A 19,394-nucleotide genomic window follows, 5' to 3' on the forward strand; every position below is an offset into this window, starting at 1 on the left:
AACTCTTGACAAGTGTTTTTGCCAAAAAATCACCCTTATGAGCAGTAGAATTATACTTTCACTAGAGCCAACAAAATTTAAACACGCAGAGATAATTTAAACAAGTCTTTTCTGAAATCAGAAGAAGAGGAAAGAATGCTGTCTAATTTCCAGTTTCTTAAATTGCATTATTATTATTATTATGTAAGTGGCTCTGAACAAACTGTTTCGTAGAGTATAAACTAACACATCACTGCATTTCTGGGGAAAGAGTGTATATAGTTTTTCAATAGGAGCAAAACTTCTCAAATTAACTTTATTATTCTTACAGCAAGGCTACCTCCACACCAACTCTTAAAGAAAGAAATGTTCAGAAAAGGGATGCTCTTAATATTTCTCTTACAGTTAGCTTTATGTATGATATGTGCTATGTAAATTCCATGTGTCCCATTTATCATTTTCATTGTCAGATTCAGTTCTCCTATAAAAAATTAACTTTCTACCACCTCCAATAATACAATGTATCACTGCCCTTCTTTGAATATGTAAAGACTTGTCACTGTGATCCCCTCTGTCTCATCAGTGCATATGTCTAATACATATCCAGGCACCTATGCAGACTATGATGTGGATGGGGTTTTTTACGGTGCAGAGAAATCCTTACCCAAATCCCAAGATGTGGAACAGAAGCCAAATGGATGTGAACTGAAAATTAATATTGATGAGTCATGTCAGGGAAAGTAGTTAAGTCTCTTTTGGGTCAGACAATTAAGTGAGCCGAGCTCTCCCAAGAAACATATACACAAGGAGAGGAAGAAACTGCAGTGGAGTATCAATACTGTAATAAGATGCAGAAAGCCATAGAGAGATGCTGAATAATCTGATTCTTTCTGCGTAAATCTGAGTCTTGTGGTACCAGATCCCTCCTGATTCAGAGAATCTGACTCATTCTGTACCATGCTTGTGACTTCAATATGTTTTCTGCCATGACAAACCTTTCATCTTCCCCCATGTAAATCCAAGTCACTTTGTCACAATGGACACATTCAGTATGACAAGATTTCCTGTATCAGAGTTTTTTTTCAACTCTTTTTGCTGCTCCCCTGCATGTCAAGCCTGAACTACGCCCCTACTTGTCACCCACTGCCTCTTCAAAGCATGAGCACGCACACAAACAAACGTCACACAAAACAGTTACTAAAAAGGAAGGACATCATTCCAACTAATTTCTGGAATCAACACTAACAAAGCAACCCATTGCTGAAAGCCATGTCAATTGGTACATCCACCCTGCTAGACAAGAGAGGACTAGGGAGTGATTTTTAACACTGGACTGTCCTCATTCTTCACCTGCTGGCTGGCTCTCTGGCCCTTTTCTCAGCTGTCCCAACAGCTTCTCAGAGGTGAAGCCTGTATATGGCTCCCTCTAAAGACTGGTCCTGATGGGAGAAGGATTGATAAGACTGCACAAAATTGGGGTCTAAATTCATCTCAGCTGTTTAACAACCTTGCTGTTAAACCTTATTGCCCACTTTCCCTCTGCAGACGATAGGAAAAAATAAGCTCCTCCATTTCATATCTCTTACCTTGTGGTGTGGTTTAGGACAAATCCCCTTCTGGAGGTTTCTCTTTCTGTTATTGGCTAATGTTGGAGCCTGAAAAATCTGTGTAGGCTCATATGCTGGTTTTAATCACTAAAGTTAGGCAAAATGAGTTCCACTCTTGAAGTGGCCTCTGTCTGCACTGTCTGTGTAGGTTGCCAGCTGTTCCAGGCAGAGAGGTGTCCTCCTTGGTATTTTGTACCGTAGTCATAAAATCCACTTCTTGTATGTGTTGATTGCTATCCTGGGGACTTCAGATATCATGCACAGCCATGGAAAAGCTGTCTGCAAAGAGCCTAGATAATTGCAAAATGACTTACAATAAGGCATGGAAAGGCTACTGCAGATCCAGCTATTATTATAGTGCAGCTCACTCCTCCAGCCCGGAGGGAGAGAAAATATACAAAATGTATCTATGCATTTGATGGCATGTTGAATGTTATACTGGATATACTTAGAAAAACAAGGACTCACATTCTAGCTACTGTAGTGAACCAAACAAACCTTTCAAAGGAGAAAAGAAAAAGTCAAATCCATGATCTATAACTATAGCTCAGTAATTTATAAGGGGAGTGAGGGTATATTTTTCTAGCAATGTGTTAACATATTCAGTGTAGTATGGCCAAACTTTTCTTCTTACCAGCTCTGTGCCCTCTTATTTGCATCCTCTTCTTTGCATCCCTATGGAACAGAGATACTTGGTACTGACAAGTTCTCAAAGGATTAAAACAGTGAGTTTGAACCTGCAATTCAGAAAGCAGTATGACTCCATGGCCAGCTCTGGAAGGCTCCATGAAAGGAGTAGGGAAAGCAAGTTCAAACAGGCTGGATAGCAGTCCCCTCACACAGAATTTCTAAAGGATTTTACACCTACCTTCAGTATGTATAAATTGGAGAAAGGGTGAAACCCTGAAATAACAGAATCTGATGGCTGCAAGTAGAAATTAGAAATCAGAAATTAAAGGGCAGGTTGCAATTGTTGAAGATAAAAATCAGTGCACATGTTTGCCAAAAATTATGGCAAACCCAATACTTCTTCCAGCTCTTCCAAAGAAGTAGGCTGTCTTTCTAAAATTAAGTGTACAGTAAGCATTACAGCACTTTCTTGCAAACCCTGAGCAACATCCCATGCAGGGTTGCTCAGAGATGTCAGCTCAAGTCCTGGATGCCACGTGGACATATCAGGGCTGTATTGTTTCTCAGCTAATCAACAGAATGAGTTAGCGTGGCACACCATGGCATTAGCACAGCTGTATTACTTCCAGTTCTGCAAAAAGAGCATATGAAGCTGGATGAGAAACCTCCTTGTCTCACCATACAAGTATCCATAAAAGCTTGTTTTGCATGAATAAAATTCTACATTCTGAGAAGAGCAAGTATTCAGAGCAGACCATCATAATGGCCCATAGTTCTTCAAAGTACATCCCTCTGTAAGCATGACCAGTGGAGGATTTATCCATTTGCTATACTCTGGATTACATCCGCCATTCTGTCTCTTTTGATGAATGTGTCCAATTTTCCCTAAAATATAAATTATTCACCATTTATGGACCTAACATATAGTCGCTAATGGGTGCCCTTACAAGGGCTTTAGGAAACATGAAAGCACTTGAATTTACCTCTTTTTAAATGTACACTTTGCTGCTTTCAATGGAACACAGGAATGTGCTGTAGCACATTATGTTGGCTGAGGGAAAGATTCCACAATGTAAATGTGGTACAAGACATACCACCAGCATAAGGGCATAGTCAGTGCCTAAGGAGATAATGCCACACTCTGACTAGCAGTGACACTTACCGTGCCAAAAAACCTTGCCTGAGTTAATTTTGCCAAATATTACACTACAATAACACACATTACATAGTGTACATTACATTAATGAAATATGACATTATTTACATTACTATTACATAAAACTGCACAATTCTAAGGCCAGCATGCAGGACACCATCTTTCTTTGAGTGTATTACAGCAAGCACCAATGAAGTGTGCTTTATAATTTGATATAATATATCAAATGCTTTAATATTACTTGCAAAAGGAACATCTGTTTTTATTTTCTGTCTCAGTTGTAAAAATAAAATATTTCCAGTCATATAGAGCTAGAGCTAGTCTTTGGTTAGATACACTCTCCTATCCTTATTGAGACAGATATGATAAAGATCACCAACTAAAGGTTCGAGAAATGAACTGAAATATGTTTTCCACTCTCCTTGTCCTCTCCATCTGCCACTTAATCATGGTCATAGCGACATGGTTCCAGGAGTGACCTGCTAGATAAATAGACCTGTTTTTCTTCTGTGATTCTATTCTTACAGTTTGTCAGCACCTGAGCCCAGCAGGAACAGAAAGGATGGAGGAGGGAGAACAAATGGAAGTGGACACAGGTGGGCCTGGCACACCCACACTTTCAAGTGACCTGATGTGTTTCTACAGCTTTCCTCTCATAGAGATTGTGATGGATATGACTGCCCTGTTGGCTTTTTAGTAAATAACTCAATCCCTTTTGGTTACCTTTTCTGTAAGATTGAGTTCAAGCTGAACAGACCTCACATTTCCTTTTCAGTTTCTTTACAGGGGTTGATGTGTAAGAAGAAAAATACAGACCAATTTGGTAGCTACTTTAGAAGTGTTTACTCACCTCAGTTATGCTGCAGTATAGAGAGTAGTGGGACTTACTGGGGAGCAAAGAAATGAAATATTGTTGAGAGATTAAAGGGAATAAGACCCCTGAAAGATAAGCAGAGGTACAGCAAGTGTTTAGTCCTGCACAAATTCTCAAATACCTGTCTCCTACTGTGCTCTGAAACAGTCGATCCTGGTCTTGACCAGGCACCCTACTAATGATTCCTCTGTTCCTACCTCTTACACCAACAGTAGATCAAAATCAAATTCGCATTCTTTCAGCATTGTTAAAATGCAAGGAATCTCTTTAAGCTGAGTCCTTAAAGAAGGAAGAAATAGGTCAAAAGAGCACACTTGTATCTCACCAATCCAATAAAACCTCGATCTGCTGAATGAAATACCTCCGTGCGATGCTAAAATAAATGAATAGGGTCTTTCTAATGGAGAGTTCATGTGTGAGAGAATTTCAGCAGGTCTGAAAGTCATCACAAAAGATATGCTTCTGTCTTTTAGTATAATTTTTGTGGTACCTTCCATGCCTCCAACATTTTAAATCAATGCACAGTTATCCCCAGGCTCCACACATTGAATATACCTCTGTGGGACCAAACCTCGGTTCTTTACCTCTTGCTGTTATTTTTGGAGGCAGTCTGTCCTTATTACAGGTTTGGGGGGTTTTTTGCAAGGTTATTGGACCACTACTAAACCAGAAGAAGTTAAAGAGGGAAGGAGTAAAGACAACAGGTTTCAAGACAACCTCAATTCTTAAGAGTCAGAAAACAGGTTTTGTGTGGAATCAGTTTACTGTCTAGCCACTTATGGTGGAGTAGTTTGCAACTTCCTTGGAAAACTTGCTTTTGTCATAATTTTGGAGGACATGCCAGCCAGAAGGGCTGTTCTTTGGCTCTTGGATGGTTAAAAATATGCAGGTTAGTAGCCAGGAAGACTCAGCTAAAGGGTCAAACAGAAAAAAGAAGGTGGTTTTTCACACACAGATAGTAGACCCAAGGCAGTCCTTGCCAAAGGATGTTAGGGATGTAAAAAGTCTACATTGCTTCAAGGAGGGGGTCTGGGCAGGTACTCAAAAGTGAGAACTAGTGAGAGGAAATGGGCAGACAAATTGCACATCATGCTGACAAAATCCCCTAAACTAGCACTCAGCCTTTGCACCTCTTTGATTCCAAAAAGCCAAACTTTCTCTGCATCTCAGAAGATGACAGCCATACACTTTAAAGCTTTTTTGTTTTAGAGAAATTCAGTAAGGAATCAAGCTTTCATAAGGAGCTAAATGATCTATTTTGACACAGCTATCATCCTTGCAGGATACATTTTTTTGTCTCAGAAAGTGTGTTTGCAGAATGATTGTCATTCAGGAAGAAATAGGAGTTCATAAAAAATCATGTAAATTTAATCCCTGAGGCAATAAATATGTCTTTGGAATAATACAATCCTCAGAAAGATTCCCAATACAAGGCTATCTAAGAATATAGGTTCAGATTCCACCATACCAGGAAAGTGGGAAAATATTTTGTTATCAATAAGAAGAGCAATTAAAATCCTGTGTTGGATTTCAGGAGAAAAAAAAGATATACTGTTTTAAAAAAGGTAGAAACATTGTAGTAGCCTGATTCCACACGAATGACTACAAAACCGGATTGGCTTTCTACAGATCAAACTCTGTTTCTAAGTACTTGCTGCCATAGACAACAGAAAGTAAAAATCAGCAGAGATCTGAAAAATAAAACCATGCCAGATTTTTTTTTTTTTTCCTTGTGGCTCATAACTGGATGTAGCATCAATATAATTTTGTAAAAGCTTTTTGGACTGAGTTTTCAGGGGCTTTTGTCTGGTTTCTCACCCTCTGACAAATACAAACATCTTGCAGCTTGTCTCACATTCTTTATTTCAGATTCCCAGCTCTCTAAATCTCACATTTCTGATTCTGTAAATGCATCTGCTACAGGAGCTGATACAAGTAGCTGGAACCTCTTCTCTTACTCCATAATCTAATGCATTTAGCAAGCCAATGAATATGTGTGAAAGGAGGGGCTTTCTGGCTAAGGGACTCCTTGCAGAGAACAGCTGTTACAACAGCAAAACCTTAACTGAAGCCAGGCAAACACACTCACTCACATCTCTCAGTGGCTTTGTGCATCTAGGTCTGGCAAGACAAGACCCCTTCTCTCTTCCTCTCTCTGCAAAAAGTGAACAAACTAGCACAGAGAATCTTCAAGAAGACTGGATCTCAGCTGTGAAACGTTTCAGAAGATCCAGTAATGGACTGGATCAGCAATATCTCCTGGTTTAATCACTTTGCTCTACATGAAGAACATTTCAGGAGGTACTTAAACAGCACTGAGGATTACTTAGCCTTCCTATGTGGGCCCAGACGGAGCCATCTGTTCTTGCCTATGGCTTTAGTGTACACCCTGATCTTTGTTGTTGGGGTGGTAGGTAACTTCTTAGTTTGCCTGGTAATCCTCAAGCACCGGAACATGAAGACCCCAACCAATTACTATCTCTTCAGTCTCGCTGTCTCAGACCTGCTCGTGCTGCTTTTTGGGATGCCACTGGAAGTCTACGAGATGTGGAGCAACTACCCCTTCTTGTTTGGGCCCGTTGGCTGCTATCTGAAGACAGCACTCTTTGAGACAGTGTGTTTTGCCTCCATCCTCAGCGTGACCACAGTCAGCGTGGAGAGATACATTGCCATCCTCCATCCTTTCCGTGCCAAGCTGGAGAGCACTCGCAGGCGTGCCCTGAGGACCATCGTGGTGCTCTGGGTCCTCTCTGTCCTTTTCGCCCTCCCCAACACGGGCACCCATGGCATCATGCTGCAGTATTTCCCCAATGGCACCCTGGTCCCTGGCTCTGCTACCTGCACTGTAGTCATGCCCATGTGGATCTACAACTGTATTGTCCAGATTACTTCTTTTCTCTTCTATGTGCTGCCCATGGGGGTAATAAGTGTGCTGTACTATCTGATGGGGCTAAGAGTAAGTCCTACTCCGACTGTGCTCAGTGTTTCCTTAGCTCATTCTTGTGTGTTTGTGTCTGTATATGTATTTTAAGTGATTGCGCCTTTTTTCTTGCCCATCTGTTTTCCCCCAAAAAAGCAAAAGTATTTCAAACCTCTGAAAACTGTGGATCCAACTCCTTCTTTGGTGTAATCCCATTCTGAAATCAATATAGCTATGTTGAGGAGTAATGTACCCCAATCTTTTTTTAAAAGCCTACCATTGCTGCTGCCTACATTTGAATGTTACTTAAACATCCAAGTCTGCATAGTGATTCCAGTCTCTCAGAGATTCTCACTTTTGCAGTAGGGACTAGAAGGAAATAGAGCAAAAGGAAAATGTGAAAATAATAAAAAGGAGCAGGTTAGTGATTGGATCTTGTGTATTATCTGTTTTCCCTCTACTTGTGACTGTGGAGTTTCCATTGCATTACTTTATTTTTCTCCTTCCCTGGAGATGGTGATAATATTCAGTTGTTAAAACTCACAAAGCTGTCATAAACTGAAATGCTACCTTATTGTTGCAGCTAGCAAATTCAGAAATCATTTCTTTATATAGCGATGGCATAGTTTCACCATTGATCAAGGCTACCTTAGAGCTCGTATTCATTCTCTCTTCAGAAAATGAGACTAGTTTTACCAAGTCTTCTTTATTTAAATACATGGATGAAACAAGTATTATAAAACTATGTAACACAACACTAAAATACACTGCTAATCATAGCGAGTCGATGACTTTTTTCTTCTCGTACATTACATATATTTTGAAAATATAAATCCTATCTCATTGCACTGAACATAACTTAAAGTTTAAAAAGCTGTCTGATCATATAGCAGGAAAGGGATGCAATATGCTACTAGAGACAAATGAATTTGCCAAATAACATGTAAGAAATTCAACCAAACCTCTGCTGGTGTGTTTATAATTTTGTTGTGCTGGCTGATATTTACTGTTATCTGAAACTACATAAAAGCAGTTTTTCCTTAACCAGGAAAATACACGAGGATTAAGTGCCAGAAATCCATAGCACACAGCAGATCTTCGAAGCAATGAATGGGTTAAATTATCCCCACTGCCCAATGGCTGTTGTCTTTACATAGTTTCATTGAAAATTTTGCAAAATAAGACCTGAAGGGAGGAATAAGTGCTGAAAATGTAGCAGTTACAAAAAGAAAAAGAGACATCCACGAAACTATTAAAGAAGTCTTGAAGATTGCAATAATTTCTATTTGTGGCAGCAGATATTCCTAATCCTCATCCTAGAAGAGAAACTACATACCAGGCAAGGGCTTCTCCCCCAGGACTTCTGTATATTCACAGATCTGTTCAAGCTGTCTTCCCTAAGGGCTGCATTGGTCATTGTTTATGTCTCTGCTTTTCTGTATATCCAGCTCAGACTAACAAATTTTAAAAACATCCATCCTGGATATATCTGCACTGCACTCCAAACTGCACTTGGCAAGATAATTTCATTTTTTCAACAGAAATTATAGAAGAATGGTGTAAATATATACAATTTTTCAAGAGAAGACACTTTTTATCTACTCACAGGGGATGAAATCTGTAAAGCTTTAGCAACACTCCAGAGTCTCCTGAGTGCCATGTATTGCTCATAAGCTGTAGTGAAAAAACTCAGAGTTGATCCAAAGGTTGTACAACAGCTCAAATTCAGCAAACAGAGACCTAGCCTTTCCAAGTCCAGGCTTTGTGAAACAGGCATTTCCTCACCAAAGTTTTTCCCTCAGGCTTTGCCAGTGCTCAGGAGAGCACTGTGTGACAGGAATCATGTGTGACATGTGAAGCAGTTGTGAGAAGGCAGCAAACATGTGTCATGTAGTAACTGAGTTAATTTTTAATTTTATTCCTTGGAAAAATGAAAAAATATGTTTGTCTCTCACAGGGAAATTTATTGCCAGCAGAGCCATCAGGTTGATTACCTCATGATCAATTACCTTATGGTCTACTTGGATATAGTTTTAAGGCTTGATGGTTTAATAGTACGTTATGGTCAGTAGATAGTTCCAGCATTAGTGTAAAGAAGAGGACACTGATGATTACACTGTAGACTCTTTAGATTTTGGAAGCTTCTTTCTGCCTGTTTCATTGAGTCCTCATCACAGGTGCCTTTAGGACCAATCCCTAAATCAGCCAGGCTCTTCTTTAAACCCAGTTCAGCTGTGGAGCTACTGGCTGCAACCTTTAGCCCAAAAGCTGAAGAGGAAGAGGACAGGGATTAAATGAGAACATTGGAAAATGGCTGCTTGTAGAAGCTAATCCCTGCAGTGCTGTTAGAGGTGGGGTGGCATTGCTTGGGAAGAAGTCTGCATTGCAGCTGGATTCAATGCAAGGTCCCTGACCATTTCTTTCAAACTGATCTCTAAAAGGACACAGGGATAAGTGCTTATCCCTGGTTGTCTAAAAGTCAGACTCTATTTAATAAGGATTTTTGAAAGTGAATGAAGAGAATGGAGAGTCCAGAGACTTATTTATCCCACTACTTCAGACATCAGTGAGGGGATCTAGATGACCAGATGAAACCTTACCTAGGCAGGATGATTCTTCTGCTGAGTCCAACACTTCTCTTACTGTCACTTCCCCTCAGTAACACGTTGGAAACAGTGGTAATTTTTATTTCAGCTGTCTTTGAATCAAGACAATTTATTCTTGCCAATGCACAGCTGGTCCAGATTTTATCATCAGAGTCTATTTTGTCCCCTAAATGCCCCGTTGTTAAAACCAGAATCCTCTGTGGACAGTGACTGTCTTTGGCTGATTTCTGTAGAGCCCAGCACACTCCTGGAAGAGTGTGTCCCCTTTCCATGGATGGTGTTCTGCAAACCTTGTGCCCACTAACACATTTTCCTTTGCAATGGGGTGAGCTAAGAGTACACCTGGGCTGCAGTTCAGCAGACAGGTGGCAACTGCTTCAGCCAGATCACTGAAGTAGGACTGCATGCTTTAACACAAGCCGTGTGGATTTTAAATATCAATTTTTCCATCAGCTGGAGAGAAAGTCTGGTCACCACTCGTGTCAGACAGGCCAAAGAGCTTACAGAAAACAGTTCTCCTGCTTTTGCTGAGTAGCTTCACTAGGTTTGCCTGAGGATAGGTGAGGCCCTAATTTCACTCTGCCTTTTGATTTCTAGTATGAAATGCTGTAGCTAATAAAGATGTGGTGGGAAAATCCAATTTTCAGCTTCTTGCTCCAGACACTTTAATTCTCTTGCAGAGAATGGGTAACATTCATCTTCAGGCAACCCTACATAGCCTCATATATCCACAGTGATGTAAAGGTAACCACTACCTTGGCTGGAGCTGTCCCTCTGTCAAACCATTGGCATGAATTCAAGTTACAACCTTTGCCATGGATTTGTTTCTTTTTTTTTTTTTTTTCCTCTTTGTCATAACTCACTGTTTTATTAAGTTGCAACTTCTGAGTTATTCTTACTAGTTACACCTCCATCTATTATCACTTGAGGCTAAGAGGAGCCTTATAGTATCATCAAAATGACAGGAGAAAGGTGAAAAATAAAGATATGTATGTCTCTGGTTTATTACAGCATCAGAACACTGTATTCTCTGAGGCTTTGGAATATGCCTGCAATAGATTACTGTTGAAACTGAAAACTGCTGAAGGGAAACTAGGGATTTTAATCAATCTGAGCAGACATTTATCGCTAGATGTGTTTCAAATCAACTGAGTCTCTTCCTTAAGCAACTGTGGCTATGACTAAAAGCTACAAAGGGAATAATGTAAAACATGAGAGGCTGAATTACACTATAATTGAATATAATTTGATTTACATGTGTTTCCCTTTTATAGGTTTTATGACTAAATAGAACATTTAAAGAAGGTCTCATTTGTTCATCCTTACAGAAAAGTATTAATCAAAAATCAGAAAGCAAATCATAGGGTAAAAGGATAAAGAAAATGGCACAACTAGCATGTTTTCAGAAGTTTTTTTACAAATCCAGATTGATTTCTATCTTCTCTCTCATTTCTGATATTCTTTCTCATGTAATTAAAAGTTTTGTTTCCAGTTTCTCTCAGCTGAAAAAAGCGTCACTCCAAATCTGTTGACTAATCAGAAGTTCCCACTTCAGGAAGCTGTGTCCAGTTATGCACTCTCCATAGATGATTTATTTTATAATCAAATAAATTTTCCTGTTTATCTAGACCTGTTCTTTTAATCACCAAAGCACGAGTGCTCCTGCTGTAAGCATATTGGAGAAGCATTTCAGGAAGGATCAGATTATTATTCTTTATGTCCATTTAGAAGTCCAGGAAAAACTACTGGAAAAAAAAAACCCACCTTGTTGTAATTGAGCAGTATGTGGCTGAATGTGTGCCTATCATGCACACTGGCTGTCTGCAAGAGAGCATATATGGGTTTTGTTCATTAGATGGATTGAATATCAATTAGTCCAAACACTCAGGGCATGAAACAAACTCCCTTGAAGTTTACAGGAATTTTTCCAGTGATTACAGCTGTGTTTCACTGAGGCCTCTCTGGGTATTTTTTGGATCATTGGTTTGTGCTTAATTGTGGGGAACCCTTTTAGGAAAATAAACAAACAATACTTTGCTAGAAGAGAAAGTAATGCCTAGCAAAATACTGTTGCAATTGAACACAAACTGTGAACCAAATATTGACTCATTGAGAAAGGACAAGTGGGGAACCGAAATACAAATTTGCTGTAAATAAGCAATCTCAGATGCATAAAATCTGCACATTGTTTTGAAACTAAAGCTTCAATGTTTCCTACACTAAAACCGAAATTTAAAAGTAGTTTTTTTTCAGTGAGTCCTGAGTTGTCCCACATTCTGCCTTCTCAAACTACAGCTATCAAAATATCAAACAGGCTATGTCAGGTGGGGATGTCATTTGCTGTCTAAGCTCTCCTTCGGTTTTCCTCCTTTTGCCAGTTGAAAGGAGACAGATCTTTGGAAGTGGAGGAAATGGCTGTGAATGTTCAGAGACCATCCAGGAAATCAGTTACCAAGATGTTGTGTAAGTAGTAAGTACTTCTGTGTTTTCTTTACCATGGACAAGAGGGTGGTCAGGCCCTGAAGGGTATCAAGGAAATGCACTGAATACAAGAGTTATGAGAGGAGATGAGTAGCTGTGATCAAAAGAAAAAGTTTATTGCTATTTTATCTGGACTTAGAAGGCATGGGAGTGAAACACCATGGCTAACTATCAAAAGACTCAGAAGGCAAATTTTCCTCCCCAGCACAAGAGGAGTTAAGCAAACCTACATGGCAGATGCTTGCATGGCAACTCTCTAATATTCCTCACTCCAAACCTGATTCTTGCAGCCTTCTAGGGAGGATTCCTCTTTCTCAGAGTTCAAATAGTCTATATTGCCCATTTTTAAAGAATGTTTTGCATCACACCACGAGCTCTGCTCATGAACAGGAAGGTCTTGCCAAACCACTTACATCACCCAGTGCTGATTTAACCACTTAGACCTTCCCAAGAAAAAGTAGAACCTAGGCAGACTTGCACATTTTATGGCATTCAGTAGAATCTGTGCTCCAATCACCCTGAAAGCACTCACATCACTTTCTAATTTAGAGCTGTCTTTAAGGTAAAGATCACCTGGCTGCTGAGATGGTGTTTATGCAGGAAGAATAAATATTTCCCTTCTGCTATTCCCTTCAATATTTCCCACAAAAACATTATTCTTTTAGGCGGCTTAAGTCACCATCTGAACTAGGAAATTGTACTTTGAAGTCAGCCTGATTTTCTGTGCCCAATGACTCTGACGACAGATATTCATAGGACAGAAGTCTGGAATGGGTTTGCAAGAGTCCTTCCAGAGCCAGCACAGGCCAAGTTGTGCATGGAGACAAAGTCTTTTTCTTCCATGCTGAGCAGTGCACCCAGACAGACTTGTCATCATACATGGTTCCTATGGCCTGATCCTGCTGTGTGATACACAAATACTATGCAGAGGAAATTAACTCCAAGGCACAATGGTCCCAGGTACCACAGATGAATCCAGATGTCTCACTGGCAGTTTCTTCATCAGGCTCTGTACACACTACGACATTACCTGTCTGTTGCCTGCTCTGTTTGAATGTCATTGTGTGTGCATGCATTGAGTTATACAGTGCAGAAATCAGTGGAAAGTTTGTTCTTTTAGCTGGCAATTGCAAGACAGAAAGGATGGCAAAAGACTTGAAACAATGAATAAAGTTTGTATACTTAGTCTTTCATCCAGCTTTCTGAACTATGTCTAGTCTGTGCAGGCTAGTGAACCATATCCCTCCATAATTTACTTGTTTTTCTTCTCCCTTTTCTCCATGCTAGTTGTCCTCGTGATGGTTTTTGCTGTCTGCTGGGCTCCATTCCATATAGATCGACTTTTCTTCAGCTTTGTTGTGGAATGGACTGAGCCTTTGGCTAATATATTCAACCTAATTCATGTGGTGTCAGGTAAAGCTTTCTTCTTCCACTTGCACAAGGGCTGGCAAAAAAAAAAAAAAAAAAGTATTCGTGAGTGGTTTACTTGAAATATGTAGTCGTTTATTTTGTAGGTGACATGAGACATGCATGGAAAAACTTCTTGCAGTTTGGTGGACAGTGATGAGAATCGTGCCTGAAATAAAAGCTGTATGCAAGTTTTTGCAGCTTTCAAGATCTAGGCATGTTGTCCAATACAGTTGTCTGAATACTCACAAAGAAGGGAAAAAAAAAATAAAATAAAAAGGATATCATGCATCATTACCAGCTGCTTTTCCTTCTTGGGAATGTTCAGAGATGAAGTCTGCTGTCATTCAGCTGCTTTTAATGAATACACAGCAGCAGGCATCATCCTCCAGAGGGTCTCTGAGGCATATAGGAAGCCTGACCAAATGTCAAGACAAAAGGCTTACATACTGCTCAGAACTGGGTGATAAAACCAAATGTTTATGCCAACCTGCCAACCATAAAATGAAGGCTTTTTCGAAGAGGAATCTTATTTTCAGTCTGCCATGGGAAAACACTGAATGTGGCCATTAGGCAGCTCAGACAAATCCAATCTCATGCAATTGTCCTGGTGTGTTGTAAGAAATTATCTCCCCTCAGCTGGAAGTTATCCTCTGACAGCTTTGATGGGGGTACCAGCTGTGCAAATCCTGCTGTGGGGATGAGGTCTGTGCTGGAGGCAGGTCAGTACAGCTCAAGAGAGAGCTGGTTCCTGAACAGCTGGAGATAGTGAGCTCCAGTTAATACTCTCTCCCACTTTCCTTTCCCTCTCTCCTGCTGTGCCTGAGCTAGCTTTGGTGAGATATCCCTCTCCCTCTGCCTGGATGGTAGCAGGGCAGAGGTGTGTTGTCGCTGCCTCCACCCTTGCACCCAAGTTTGGTGGAGCACTGTAGGCAATGAAAAGATTTTCCTCTTCTGAGATCATCCTACACAAAAATTAAGTCTTTCTCTCCTTTCCCCCACCCTTGTTCTCCTAGGTGTTTTATTCTATCTGAGCTCTGCCGTGAACCCTATAATTTACAATCTGTTGTCCCAGCGCTTCAGGATGGCTTTCCTCAGTGTTATCTCTCCTTGCTGCAAGCACTGGGCCCCTAACCATCCCACCAGCAGGATTCCTGCCCAGCAGAGCATCTTCGTGGTTGAGGACCACAATCTCGTGGACTCTGCTGAAGACACAAGTCTCCCTGGCACCCACAGGACATCTGTCAGCAGTTCTCAGCTCTCCACTGGTCTGTGACTTTCCATGTTGTAATCCAGGTGAGAAAAAAGCTAAAGAAAATCACTTTAAGAAACAAAAAGAGAAAAGACCCTCCTAAAGGGTGGGTCAGTGTTTTCAGCAAGAAGAGCTCACAGACATGTCTTTTTGAATGAATGAAGGAGGAGATTGTAATTAACAGGTGGTTAAAAAGCATTTTTTTACTCTCAAATTAATAGGAGGGCTGGAAACGTCAGTTTACTGGCTGCAAGCTATGCCAGCAAAGAGCTGCTTTACAAAAATGAGACCCACTCCCAATATTACCAGCACAGGAGGGAGACACAGCTTATCCAAGTCTTACCAAAGGGCTTTTTGTGCACCAGCCTAAACTTCAGTTTACTTATTTTGAAATGGGGCAACTTGCTGCACAAGCTTTGTCTACCCACTTCTAGCTTTAGGCAAGCCAGTCTTACCTCTCTCCCCTACAATCTTCTCAAGCCTCTCTTGGCAACATAAGCAAGTAGGCATGAACAAGAGCAGCTCTGAGCTGGGCTGATGAACATCAGACACCAGCAGTAGCTATCTTTCTGGGCCAGAAGAACTAGGGATCCAATAATTATGAAAAGCAAACTTGCTTTCTGAGCTAAGTGAAGATTTGGGTGCGGGTGCTGATTAATGCCTTGAATCACTTTGTCAAAAACCCTACCCCTTAGTGAGTGATTTTTAACAAGTCCCAACATTACTGCCATATCTCCTCATACTATGTCTGACAATATCTACACAGTGCTGAAATGGCATGTACATGCCACAAATTCATCTACATTACCTGGGAAATAGCCATTGCTGGGAGCTGAGGATGTTTCTGGTGTGACCCCTTTGCCCAAAATTCAGCTAAGTTGGGGATATCTGCCCAGGGAACGTGAAATGTCTGCAGTCTTTGCAGGCTTATCCTTTGAATTGGACAGCTTCATTTTTGCCCAGCTGCCTGAACTGAGCCTGTCCATGTACAAATGGACTGTGGTAGGTCTCTGCTATTCCCCATGTCCTGCAGTTTGCAACAGCTTTTACCATTGCTTGCACTTCAGATACTTATGTGTTGTCTCTGCCAGTGAAGCCCTATGATCATACTTCAGCAGACTTCACACCTCCCCATACCAGGTGGATTGCAGAATTCAGAGATCTACATGGTGTTAGCAACCGCCAGGAACGAGGCTGGAAACTATTCACAATGGAATTGAGAGAAACCTGCAGGATCAGAGAAGCTGATAGGCAATGAAAAAGAGAGTTTTGCAGTGATTTTGCATCTGTTGAATTCAGGTTTTGGCACAAACCACAATATAAGGTCTGCGAAACTGTCCCACATCCCAGTCATGCAAACAGATCCTGAAGACAGCACAGTTACATCCAAGTCGATGAGTTCCTGAGCTCATCTGCAAGGTCAGGACCCTACAGAGTTTTGTAAAGGGAGGACAGAGTGAATCCATTACATGTCAGAGAATTTTATATATCTCTATGTCCCAGGTTTCAAAGCCTGCTTGTGTTTCAGAGAAATGCCTCCCTTGTGCCTCATGACGCAGGGTTAGGTTTAGCTACCACATTGGGCTCAGGCTTGGCACACACTGACACAGCAAATCACCCAATGTGTGTCATCAAGGGGCTGGGACTTACTTACATAGTCAAAGTACACAGAGTTGCCATAATGAATAAGAACGTTAGTTCCTGAAAGATTATGTACTATATGCATAAAGGCTTATTCCAGTCTGGACACTGGGGATCCAGATGACGTTTCCCACTATAGGAGGAATGGGTTATATTCCTGCTACAATGGGCTTTTACCTTGTTGTCCCCAAAGTCTTCTGTTTTGCCTCTCGCTGTGGGACTCCTAGGCAAGGCAAGACCTGGGGGACTCATGACAGCTGGGGAGTCACCTTTTCCTGCAGCGCAAGGGGAATTTCAGCCCATGTTTTCTGCCAGACACATTTTACCAGCTGCAACACTGAGAAACAAGCCATGGAGAGAGTAACAGATACACACAAGGCCCTGGAGAGAAAAGGCAATTCCTGTTCCCTGAAGACACAGCTGAAATACTTTGCCACCCCCAAGTGGACACTTGAGTTTTATCAGTGACACATTTCTAACCAGTTTTGTTATCATTTTTCCCTCCACCAGACATTAAAATATGTTTTCCCTCCGGATTAGCTGTGCGTCGTGACTTGCTGTCTGCGAGCTGCCCAGGTCCCTGCTCTCCCGCCCGGTGTAGGACACTGAGCTCTGTGTCCCAGCTAAGGGGCTGGGGACTGCCTGGGCAGAGATTTCTTCCCTCACCTTGTGCCTCACTTGTGCAACTCCCTAACTGAGCTCAGGGGGTTACCCTCTTTATCCCAGCTGTGTGCCAATGAAAGCATGTCATACCGTTAGTTTGACACACTCACACATCCACCATATGATGGAGACATTCCTCTGCATGGTTTTCTGGTTCTTTGAATGCATTTTATACATTTAGGATCAGACAGCATCTTGTGCTGGTGCACAGACAGAGCGCCATCCATGAGTGATGTCGCTCTCTTCTCCTCCCTTCATGGGACAATTGCAACCTTGGCAGCAAAGCTGGGGTTGTTAAATGCATCTCTTGACTTGCAGTCGAGGTTGGGATGTGAAGCTGTAGGGTGAAGATTTTGTGTGATCTTAAACAAAATGGCCAAATTTTTGTTCCTAGGGAAGACAAAGTATTTTCTGAGGAAGGCGAAGTGGTGGAGGGAAAAAGTGTACGTGGATAGGGAAATTTTAGAAGAAAACTAGTGAGAAGTAAATGACCAGGAACTAACCTCCAGTTCTGAACTAACAAATTTTTTTGTCTTAAAAGCAGTTTTTATCACATTTAATTTGGCATCAGTCAAAATAAGTGACACTCATAACCAAAAATTACTGGGCTTTTTTGGTCAAACATCAAAAGCAAAGCTGAAAACATTTAGTCTTGCACCAAGTCAAACCTTTTGTGAAAGTGTTATTGGGGGAGACACGTCAAAATTCTTCTAAATTCTGTTAAAAATAAAATAAATCCAGTGAAACAAATGTGGGCTGGCTTGAGGTTGAGTGCTCTGAGTTACGTTCCCTGTGACAGCCCAGCTCAGTACCCCCTCATTCCTGAGGAGGGATCACTAGAAAGTAGTCGATGCACTTTGTCCCTAAGAAGTAGTCAATGTCCACTGGACAGTTTTCTTCCCAAAAGGTCAGTGCTTGAGTTATTTATCACTCTGCTCTGATATTTATCTGGTTGAATGTTGGAAGCTGGATCCCAGCATGAAAATACAAGGAAGATGGATAGAGATGTCATGAGAGCTGATGATATTCCTTTATTTATACATTTAGCAGCTTTCATAGCCAAGCGCTGAAAAATGTTGGCAACTGGCTGAGAAAAACTCCTGTTGCAAGAAAACAGAGAACAGCTCATTTTCCCCCAAAGTGGTCTTGTGTGATAAAAATATATTCATTTGAAATCAAGCATGACTTCCTAGACAGAACTGTCTATTGATTTATTTCTCTGCTTCTGTTTCCTTCTGGGAAACATGCAAGTGTGTGAGCAGAATGTGTGGAGAGCAGGGGCAATGCTCCAGCACTGTGAACAAAACATGGACAGTTTGAAATGTGTTGCAAGGAAGCACTTAAAGGAGAGAAGAATTGTTTGTGTTGTCAATGAGTGATACTCAGATCTAATCCCAGGTTAAGTACTGGAAAAAACATCATGAGAGCAAGTGGACAATTCTGTTAAGTTTATATGACGGAGTTTTGGACACTGCTGTGTTTGAAGTGTTTAAACCATGGCTTATCAGCAAAACTAGACATACACTTAGCTGCAGAGCTGGTTATATGTATCTTTGTGTAACATGAAAATAAATATACTAGAGTCTCTCTTCCTATGTCTGGTCCATCCTCCATAAACCTTTGTGTTTCCTGTTTCTCCCTCTTATGTCACATGAGTAGCAGAAGATGGAGATTCCCTGGATATTCAGCCAGCACCAAGTGAAGGACACTAAGGACTTACTACACACGTCACAGTACTTAAAAAAAAAAAAAAAAAAAAAAAAAGCTGATTATTTCAGCTGGTATATATGCATGAAAATACAGCACTAATCTCAGTGTGGTCTGTTGCGTCCAAGTGCTCTGCAAGAGTGCTTCTTCAGGGGAGGAGCTTAAAAACTGGGCACCATGGTTGTCATAACCAGGAGAAGATCCCAAAGCAAAAAGTGCTGCTTTCCAGTCTGTGTAACAGCCACATCTGCTCTCCCTCCCTGTTTTCCTACAATCATTGGCCTCATTTTCTCTGCTGTTCATTATGACACTTGCTAGGTTTTTCTCCACTGAGGTTTCTTGTTCCACAGACTAGCAAATCTATAGCAAATTGCTGAGCTGTAGCATTTCCATATCAAATGGATATTAAAGTAAGGAAAAATATGGTAATGAAAACAGAATAATAATCTGGACTTCTTCTTTCTATAATAA

The 19,394-nt window shown here is 40.9% G+C and overlaps 1 protein-coding gene across 1 annotated transcript; it reads left to right on the plus strand.

Moving 5' to 3' along the window:
- The first annotated feature begins 6,482 nt into the window (after positions 1-6,482).
- NMUR2 (neuromedin U receptor 2) lies at positions 6,483-14,936 on the plus strand. Its single transcript, XM_074883534.1, has 4 exons — positions 6,483-7,202; positions 12,151-12,235; positions 13,541-13,666; positions 14,677-14,936. The coding sequence occupies exons 1-4, from the start codon at positions 6,483-6,485 to the stop codon at positions 14,934-14,936; spliced, it is 1,191 nt and encodes a 396-aa protein (XP_074739635.1).
- The last annotated feature ends 4,458 nt before the right edge of the window (positions 14,937-19,394 follow it).

The sequence above is a fragment of the Strix uralensis genome, chromosome 14 (assembly GCF_047716275.1).
Source record: "Strix uralensis isolate ZFMK-TIS-50842 chromosome 14, bStrUra1, whole genome shotgun sequence".
In the NCBI taxonomy this organism is placed as follows: Eukaryota; Metazoa; Chordata; class Aves; order Strigiformes; family Strigidae; genus Strix; species Strix uralensis.

Bases quoted from the DNA above. Each gene is read 5' to 3' on its own strand.
- NMUR2 (XM_074883534.1), top strand. From the start codon at position 6,483: ATGGACTGGATCAGCAATATCTCCTGGTTTAATCACTTTGCTCTACAT. The intron at 12,236-13,540 runs GTAAGTAGTAAG...TCTCCATGCTAG, and splicing joins ATCAGTTACCAAGATGTTGT to TTGTCCTCGTGATGGTTTTT. The intron at 13,667-14,676 runs GTAAAGCTTTCT...TTGTTCTCCTAG, and splicing joins CCTAATTCATGTGGTGTCAG to GTGTTTTATTCTATCTGAGC.